The sequence below is a fragment of the Podarcis liolepis genome, assembly GCF_965112155.1.
Source record: "Podarcis liolepis genome assembly, chromosome: 8".
NCBI lineage: Eukaryota > Metazoa > Chordata > Lepidosauria > Squamata > Lacertidae > Podarcis > Podarcis liolepis.
This window is the reverse complement of record NC_139560.1, coordinates 8463434-8473206: the sequence shown is the minus strand read 5'-3', so window position 1 is coordinate 8473206 and position 9773 is coordinate 8463434. Positions and strand designations below refer to the sequence as shown.

General features: G+C 44.4%; 1 protein-coding gene across 3 annotated transcripts; it reads right to left on the bottom strand.

The window, feature by feature from the left end:
* Window positions 1–5983: 5983 nt before the first annotated feature.
* Window positions 5984–9201, bottom strand: LOC310713692 (mas-related G-protein coupled receptor member X2-like). Of its 3 annotated transcripts, none has more exons than XM_083518119.1 (3): window positions 9079–9201; window positions 7988–8088; window positions 5984–6918 (listed from the first exon to the last, which is right to left on the bottom strand). In XM_083518119.1, the coding sequence occupies exons 2-3, from the start codon at window positions 8069–8071 to the stop codon at window positions 6058–6060; spliced, it is 945 nt and encodes a 314-aa protein (XP_083374245.1). In that variant the 5' UTR covers window positions 8072–8088; window positions 9079–9201; the 3' UTR covers window positions 5984–6057. The 3 variants fall into 3 exon arrangements, with proteins under 3 accessions (XP_083374245.1, XP_083374246.1, XP_083374247.1); XM_083518120.1 differs by having other exon boundaries at window positions 8995–9190; XM_083518121.1 differs by having other exon boundaries at window positions 7988–8084; window positions 8995–9190.
* Window positions 9202–9773: the final 572 nt, after the last annotated feature.

Sequence of the window (9773 nt, the reverse complement as noted above, 5' to 3'; positions counted from 1 at the left end):
AAATCTATTAGAACCCCCTGCAGATTCTGTGTCTACCACCACAGGAAGAGCTTCAGAAAGAAAATATAAAGAAGCAGAAAAATATTCTGTTTTTTCTCTGCTAAATTATATCCTGCCACACCTTGAAAACAAAAACAAAACAAAAAGAGTATTGACGTTTCCTTACACATAAATGAAACAGGCAAAATAACACCTTCTTTTGGTAACAAAACAGGGTATTTTTTCCCCTAACTCCTTTTATTCTTAACCTCAAAACACTTGTCAGATATTTCTTTAGATTAGTAAATATAATTAGCATTTATAGTAGGTTGCGAGTATGCAACCCACTTGAATGAATTCTGTATAACTTTCAATGGCCCTGTAAGGTGGAGCAATGTTATTCATCTTTGATATTTTAGTTATGTCCGTCTCCCTGTGACTTCACCCCTCCATTTTTTCTTGCAACAACCTGGTGGGGTAGATTAGGTTGAATTAGGCTAGGCTCTTCACATGAAACTTCATGGCTACTTGGGGATTTGAACTGTGGTCTGCACAGTCCTAGGCCAGCCCTCTAACCACTATAGCATGCTGTCTGTGAGTGAAAGCATTATCCCCATCCATAGCATATGAGCTGAGAGGGAGAACAACTGTCTTCCCTAAGGCCAACTAAGCAGCAAACTTATACACAAGAAGCTAAGTTGGTGTAATTAAGCTGGTGTAAAGTTTTCCTCTTGGTACAATGGGCGTTAATGAAAGAATGTTGCTTATTCCAAGCCTGGCTGCCACTCAGTGCTTTATTCTGTCACATTTTGTGGGGGAAGTTGCATCAATAGTTTTCACATTTTCACAACCCCAAATTTCCCCTCAGAAAAACAGCCAACATGGGACCCACATTTTCATGGTCTGCAAAGGGAGACATTTTGCAGTGCAGAGGCCAGAGAAATGTGCAGTGCTGTGGTAAGTGAGAGGCGGTGAACTCTACATGGGAATGATCTTTTATGAGAACATCTTTTATGAGAACATCACCAAGCAATGCGATCACAGATCCATCATGGTGTAGTGGTTAGTGTGTCCGACTAGGACCAGAAAGACCAGGGTGCACATCCCTGCTCAGTCATGAAGCTCATTGGGCAACCTTGTTCTTATCTCTCATCAATAATCTATACCTCTGTGGGTTGTTTTGAAAATCATCATCATCATCATCATCATTCATGCATACCCCGCCCATCTGGCTGGGTTTCCCCAGCCAACATTTTTTTTAAAAAATTCCCCTTGTCTTCCCATTTTATGTATTTATATATATAAAATAATTACATACATATTTACATATTTATGAATTTTACATTCATTAAAATTCCAGAGTGTTTGCAACAATTATATATGAAACCATCCAGCCAACATTAATAATAATAATAATAAAGTGATAAAACATCAAACATTAAAAACTTCCCTAAACAGAGCTGCCTTCAGGTGTCTTCTAAAAGTCAGATAGTTGTTAATTTCCTTGACATCTGGTAGAAGTATGTTCCACAGGGTGGGTGCCACCACCAAGAAGGCCCTCTTCTGCCTAGTTCCCTGTAACCTTGCTTCTCACAGTGAGGGAACCACCAGAAGGCCCTCAGAGCTGGACCTCAGTGTCTGGGCTGAAAGATGGGGGTGGAGACGCTCCTTCAGGTATACTGGGCTGAGGCTGTTTAGGGCTTTAAAGGTCAGCACCAACACTTTGAATTGTGCTCGGAAACATACTTCCAAGATAACTTGGAAGGTGCCAGGAAGAGCCATGGATGGTATCTTGGGGAAAAGGTGAGATAGCAATTTTATAATAAATGACATCTAATGTGTTCTGCCCACCATTATCACCTCTAAAAACAGCCATCTGCCTCCTGTAGGAGAGGTAGTGAAAGCTTTCTGAAAATTTGCTATTCTGGTGAAAGCTTATATCCTGATCCTGTAGGCGCACCTTTTTCCCCCAAAAGCAAATGATTTGGACAGGAATGGACACAGCTGCTCCTTCATTTTGCAGGTGTGGAGACTGCCATGGCCATAAATTATCCCTTGAGCTGGCACACAAAGCAATGTGCAATGTGCAAGGTTGCTGAGCATCACTCCCTCACTTGATGCCAAAATCTGGCACTGCCAGCACCTGCCTCTTGCAAGGCTTTCTCACCAACATGACAATTTATGGCAAATCACTGTCTCAAACTAAATTTAGGAACAAGCACAGGGGAGTCAATTTGGAAACCTAATCAATTGTGAAGTGTCTTCGGGGTAATTTTTCTCCCCTTGACTCTTCCTTAAAATATGACAAATCCTTCTGCTAATGGAAAAGGAGTAGGGGGGAATGGATCAGGGCGAGCGGAGGACACAGTGCTCTGGAAACCTATTAAAGCAGCTGATTCAGTGAAAAAGATGACTAAGCTCTGCAGGCGGTGGTTTCCTGGAATGCAGACTTAACGTTGCGCTGGTGGTGTAGCCACCATAACTCTGCTCTTTCCCTCCCCAGCAGGATAATATGGGAAACCCCCAACCAAATGGGAGGAAATGACACGATGGGCTTCCACTGGATTTTTTTCAGGGAGGACAGGAAGGCAAATAAATCACTGAAGGGCAAAGGGAAGCAGGCTCATTTCTCACCTAAATAAATAAATGAGAAAAATACTGCCAGTCCATCAGGTCTGGGGAACTTTTGTCCATCCAGATTTTGCTAAACAACTCAATTCATCCCCAGTCATGCTTGTTGGGGCAGATGGGAATTGTAGTTCAGTGTGGGACGTGGGTGGCGCCACAGAGCCCGGGGCTTGCCGATCGGAAGGTCAGTGGTTTGAATCCCTGTGACGGGGAGAGCTCCCGTTGTTCAGTCCCAGCTCCTGCTCACTTAGCAGTTCAAAAGAATGTCAAAGTGCAAGTAGATAAATAGCTACCACTCCGGTGGGAAGGTAAACGGCGTTTCCATGCGCTCCTCTAGTTCGCCAGAAGCAGCTTAGTTATGCTGGCTGCATGACCTGGAAAAACTGTCTGCAGATAAACGCCAGCTCCCTCAGCCTATAGAGCGAGATGAGCGCCACAACTCAAGAGTCGTCCGCAGCTGGACCTAGCGGTCAGGGGTACCTTTACCTTTACCTTTTTTTGCACACTGAAACTGCCTTGCAAAATTCATAGCAGTATGCATCAGTGGCAGACCTTTGGGGTCTCAAATTTCAACAGCGCCCTGTGTGATACCAAAGTTTGGTTCCCCCAAGCTTCTCACCTTCCATTCTACATAATCGTTGTGACACCCCCTGCAGTGCCCTCGAGACTGTGCTCTGTGTTTGACCAAACCGGTTAAGCTCCCCTAAATCCGCCTCTTTTTGCAATATGACTGGGCATTGCCTTCTGATTCAGAAGCAAGTTTGAGTGTGTTGGATTGCAGGTGAAATAAGTCAAAAGGGACCGAACAAATTCCTCTCTCACCCCTACTGTAAAAGTGGAGATTTGCTGGAAAACTCACTGGTGTTATGTGTGTACCGCAGAGGTCTTTCCCCTGAAGATGGGGGGAGGGCATTGAGAAGTAATGAGAAAGTATGCGGGAGGAAGGCAGGATGGATGAGTAGAAGAGCGAGGGGTTAGAGAATTTAGTAAAGGCTCCGGAATAATGAGAACTTTTTAAAAAGAAAAGCTTCCAAAGGTGCTTTGTGAGCTGATCTATGAATAGAGATGACTTCATTACCTCATGCTAGCTTTTGATATTTTTTATATTGGCCCACTTGATGCTGGGGGGGGGGAGTGTAAGGTTGCATTTTTTTTCTTTTTTGCATTCCCTTTCTGTTTTCCCTTCAAGAAACGGTCTCTTTATTTTTTATTATGGGGGGGGGGGGAGATATGAAGGGAAAGAACAGGAACAGAGTTCTTGTTTTGAATTCAAAGTATTTAAAGTAGGCCATGTCTCTCAGCTTCTTCTTCTTTTCTGATATACTTAAAGCAAAACGTCAAAGTTAATTTGGAGGTCCAAGCTTAGCCAAAACATCTGAAGGAACTGGTGTGTGTGTGTGTGTGTAAATCTCATGGAGGGTTCTGCAAATTCTAGGAGAGTTGTGAGAATTCCAACAGAAGTGATTGCAGGTGTCAAAGCACAAGCCCACAGCAAACCTTGCTGCTCAAAGTTGGTGTTAATTCTTTATTAGTAAAACCACAGTCTTCACAAAATCGGCTGAGTGTCAGGACTGATGAGCACAGCAGTCCATCCCTGGTAGTTGTTGCCCCATGAATCAGTTGCCAAGAAAGTCCCCACCTCCTAACAAGCCTCTAAAGTCCCCTCTTCTCCAGGGCTTTCCTCAAGCAATCTGAGACTTGACCTGGGTGCTGCCTGCCGCTTCTCTGCTCTTTTCATGCCTCTTCTGGTTCTTGGAGACAAGTGGGGAGGGGAGCTTGTCACAGCGAGGGGAGGCCACCCGTGACTCATCACAAGCATGACTCATCTCTGCCTCTTGGCTTCCCTCCTGACACTCATCTCCTTCAGCTTCTGCCTCTGATTGTGGACTTCTCTCTATCTTTGTGTTTCCTCCGATAGCTCCTCCCACCATTCCTCTGTTCCCAACCAATCCATGACAGCTGGTGTGAGCACATTGTGCTGAGCATGCTAAGCCACTTTGAGTGTTTAATTGGAATACTAAGTCTATTTTAAGAGGAACAGGAGGGCAATCATCACTCAATCCTTTTGTTTCCCTACTGGGACCTACCAACAAAAAAAGTGCTCCTACATTCTGATCACTGGCGTTGTGCCAAAAACAATTCCCACATTTTTTTTTAAAAAGCCTTCGTTAATTCATAAGAAAAGAAATGGCCTTTGGAAATTATACCAGTAGAAAGAAAATGTTTTGTGAAATCCTCAAGGGTGGGGTTATTGTAGTTATTGTTGCAGGATTATTGTTGCAGTCACCTTTAATTCTGAGGACTTTCTTTCTTTCTTTCTTTCTTTCTTTCTTTCTTTCTTTCTTTCTCCATATTGTCCCATCACTGTGGCCTTCCTAGGTGCCCACACTTCAGTTAAAGCCTACAGGAAACCATCAATAGGTTTGTTCCTCCCATGGAGCTTTACAGTTGAGGCACTGCTGGGCAGCTAGGGAGGCTGCAAAGTGCTGCAGAAATGTTTTCTGGAAACGAGAACACATATGCCACCCTTGGCCACCTTGTAACTGCTAAAGTAATCTCAGAAACCCACACTCACCAAAGAAATTCTCAAGTGCCCAGAGAATGAGGCAAGAAACTTGAAGTTCATTTCACAGGGTGGCATGGAAATGACTGTCAAGAAATTAGAAGACAAATTCCAGCACAGCACATCTGATCAACCAGTGCTATGCATGGTGTCCACCATGGCCACTCCACTGCTGGATGTCTGCAGATAAACTCAGCATGCAGTGGACAATGGCACTTGAAATCAGCTGTCTTCAACTTTTGTTCAGTGACTGTCACCCCTCTTTTGTTCTGCCTCCATGGTCAGAAGCAATAATGCCTCTGAACAGGAAATGGCAGCTTATACTTCTCAGCCTTTTGACTAAGATCAAGGATGTGTACATACACACACACACCACCATCCTCTTATCGTGGCAAGCAAGAGACATCATCGCTAATTCTGCATTACAAGGTGTTGTATTGGAGGGCCCTTTGGATACCTCTATAATTCTATGATTCTAGGACAAGGACACATTTCAGCCAAGTAAAAACTCAAGAGGGTTGCAAAAGAGGGACAGTAAGACGAGAGACTTGGAAGGGTGTATGGATTGAGGGGATTCCCAAGGGGCAGAGAGAGAGACTTTGGCCTCTGGGTCTGAGGATCCCCTGCAGAGAGTTCGGGGCCAATGGGAGAGCCTTGAAAAGCCACCTTTGACTCTCAGGCCTGAAGCTTTAGAATTACTCTGCCTTAGTGATGAATATAGGATGCTTATCCATTTAAAGATTTAGGAATCTCCTTTTTTGTCTTTTGAAAATAAAATATTCTAAATAAAAAGGTATTGGACAAACAGCCATATTTTAAAAACAGAAGTGTGCAAGCTTTATTCATCTTGATGTAGGTTTGGTACTACAAGCCAACTTCAACCCTTCTTAGCTCATCCTTGCAAAACACAAAAACAAAACATACAGCATGAAAAACAATGAGATGATTGCGCAGTCAGAGTTCTGGGTGAAGAAGAGATGGAGAGGCACCAGGGTGACGATGGATCCAAGCATCTCAAGCATTCTCTCCGTACGGATTTTCTTTTGCTGGCCCAAGTTGTACCACGTGTTGACGATCAAGGTCTGAAAGGAGATGGACACCAGTGGGAGGAAAAGGATCAAGGAGAGGATGACAACAGTTTGTGTGTCGAACCCCAGGCTGAAGAAGAACAGCAGTTGGCACAGCAGGGGCCACAGGATGATAGAGGTGACAGCCGATATAAGCGAAGACAGGGATGGTTGGTGACTTCTGTGCCAGCTTGGAGAGAGGAGAAGGAGGACCCAGTCAACACCAATGCCCACAATTAAATGCATGCAGCTGCACTGGGTGTATAAAAGCAAGTAGGCCAGAGAGAGGAACAATTTCTCAAAGGCGTCGCAGGAATGAAAAATATAATTAATGAAAGCCAGCAGAAAGGAACTGCACAAAAATAGAAAGATGCCACAGTTGGCGATGGCGAAGTTCCAGATGTAGGCATTCCAGGAATTCCTCTTGATATAGAAAAGGAGATGGGAGAAAATGGCAACATTTCCCAAAATCCCAAGCACAAAGAAGGAGACAATGAAACGTGCAAATATACGGTCTCCCAGCACACACATTAGGAAGTCCATGATATAGTTAGACTGGATCTGATGCGGAACATTAAAAAATGTCCTGGAGAGGATGGTTGTGATGTTGAGATCGCCTTCTTTGAGATTCATGCCTCTTCCTAGCACAGTCTTGTTAGCTGAAGGAAGAAGGGATTCTTCCTATGGATAGAAGTCACAACAGGTGTAAGGAACTGAATTTTCAATGTGGCAGTACCTACTGGAACTCCCTGCCCAGTGATATTAGGCAGGCGTCTTCCCTTCACTGTTTTCAACAAGCCGGCCCAGATATGCAAAGTTTCCTGTTGATTTCAAGCCAACTTGCTTTTAACTTCTGACTTTTGTCAATAATTTTAATGTGAGTTTTATATCTTATGGAAACCCATTAGAGGTTTTTTTTTACAATTAATAGAGCAATCCCATCCACAAGAAGCTGGCATAAAGCAAGCCTGGAGTAAGTTAAACTGGCGTTAAGTTAGAAGAGATCCAAGGCCTGTTCAGAAGTGGAACTGCTGCTCTGCTTAAACCTGGGAGAGGGAAATAAAATCTTTAAAATAAGGTTCTATGCCCGGTGGTCCAGTAATGTGGCTGAGCTGAATGGGCTTAGGACTAAGTCTGAGTCCCCCACCCCAAAGTCCTGCCCCTGACACTCCCCCAGAGCACCCTTAATGGGGACTTACTTCAATCATCACCACGACCACCACAAGTTTCAGAAACATTGGGCATCAAAATGTAGGCAATGCCCTGTGTACCTTCAGGCTTCCCTTTCCTTCCTTGGCAGAGACAAAGGTGATTCAATTACCAGGTGCAGGAAGGTGTAAGACCTTGGTAAAGATCAAAATGTAGGCAATGCCCTGTGTACCTTCAGGCTTTCCTTTCCTTCCTTGGCAGAGACAAAGGTGATTCAATTACCAGGTGCAGGAAGGTGTAAGACCTTGGTAAAGAGCTGCCCTGTGCAAGGCCAGAAATTGATACACACACACACACACACACACACACACCATCCCAAGCCAGCTTCCCAAAGCTGGGTAAGGGAGGTGCCACTCTTTGGGAAGGGGCTGAAATATCTTAGAAATGAATTTTCTGTTTGTTTGTTTTTAGATTTCCCTTTTCAGGCTCCCTTCAAACTATTGGAGAACTTCAGCGCACACAAACACTTCTGGGAATATTTGCTGAAATGCCTCTGCCTGAACCATGTCACTAAATCAGGCAGGAACCACTCTCTACTCACATTTCTTGCTGAAACTGAAGAAACTGGGCCAGCTTTGGTAAGATGGATGAGGCCCCAGAACATCAGCCAGGGGAGGAACAACATCTCTCCCTCTTTTCTTCCTAGTGAGGAAAGAGAAACGAACACTGGGAACTGGCATGCTGCACATCTGTTTTGTTCTATTATATCTACCCATGTACTAGTTTACTATTCACTTATTTAAATCCAGCTTTCCCTGCAAGGAACTTGAGAAGATGTGAAAAAGTTCCTCTTCCTTTTTTTATCATCACAATTGTCAACGACCCCATCAGGCAGGGTGGGCTGGGCGAAGAAAATGGGTCCGAGGTCACCCAGGGAGCCCCTTGGCAGAGTAGGGATTAGAACTCAGGTCTCCCAGGCTGTAGTCCAGTGCTCTAACCACTACACCACACTGGCTCCCATATTTGGTTTGTGGCTCCCTTGACTATACGATACAGATGTCCTCCGGTTGCCAACCCCCCCCCCCCCCACATTTTGTACATCTGTCAAGGAACTGTCCAGCTCATTTGCCACAGAGCTTTGGCATGCCATCTGGAGCCATGGAAAACCAGCATGGTGGGCTTCACATAATGGTCAACAGCTTGAACCAGCACTGTGATGTAACTTTCACAAATGGAGATGTGCATTTTAAATGTATGATGTGGTAGAGGAGCTGCATTTCAGAGCAGCTGACCCATCATAATTGGCTCCACATGAAAGAACCTCCAAAAACCTTTAAAGGGATCCTACAGTTCTCCAGAACACATCTTGAAAACCACTACTCCAGAATAAGGAAGCCACCTTTGGCATAAGGGGTTCCTCCCTCTGTGTGTAAGTGCTTCCCCAAAATATTTCTCTATATTGCACCAGTAATAATCCGCTCTGCTGAAAGACCAACTCCATCAGGCTCCTTCCATTCCAAGATGGGTGTAGAAAGGGAGCATGTATATGAATAGGAAACCCAACGAGTTCATTATACAGTGAATATAAAAGAACACAAAGTAACCTACCTAACCACAAACCACAGAGAATGGTTTCAGTTTCCTTCTGAAAGCTGGAGAAGTCTAATTCACAGTCTTTTCCATCCAATCTACCAGTTTTGATGTTCTGGCTCCCTTTTGACTTTTCTCTGTGAAGTCTTCTTCTTCTTCCTCCTTATGCTTCCTTGGTCCTCTCCCAAGCTGCTGCTGCTCTAACTGCCACCAACTGTTTCTCTCACTTTGATCCTTCCCCACATTCTACACTTTTCCCTTTCCAGACATTCTATTCTATTCCCTCTGGGAACAGAATGGGCACTACATACTTCTGTCCCTATCCCTATAAGTCAGCGGTTCTCAACCTGTGGGTCCCCAGATGTTGTTGGACTACAACTTCCATCATCCCTGACCTCTGGCCTTGCTAGCTAGGGGTGGTGGGAATTGTAGTTCAACAACATCTGGAGACCCAAGGTTGAGAAAGGCTGCTATAAGTGTATGTGTTCCCATATAATCCATTTCACACCCTTTCCCAATAAAGTTCCTTCATTAATCTCCAATGACAAGTGTTTTTATTGGATGCCTCAGATGACCTATGCCTTTGCAGGTTCATTTCTGACTCCAGAGGTCTTCACATGTTATGTGCACATGGTACAATCTATCTCATAAACACTTGTACATGTGTAGAGACAGCTTGTATCTGTGTTTAGTGCAATGTGTGACCAACTCATCTGACTGAAGACAGAGCTGTAGCTATGGGGTGCGGTGGGGGCTAGCCTGGTTTTTCTGCCCTGGGTGAAATGTCCAGAGGGGCA

What these genes read in the sequence shown, in the direction of transcription:
- LOC310713692 (XM_083518119.1), bottom strand. Translation starts at nt 8,071, where the DNA reads ATGTTGTTCCTCCCCTGGCTGATGTTCTGGGGCCTCATCCATCTTACC. An exon ending in CTTCAGTTTCAGCAAGAAAT is followed by an intron (nt 6,919 to 7,987) that starts GTGAGTAGAGAG and finishes TTCTATCCATAG; the next exon opens with GAAGAATCCCTTCTTCCTTC.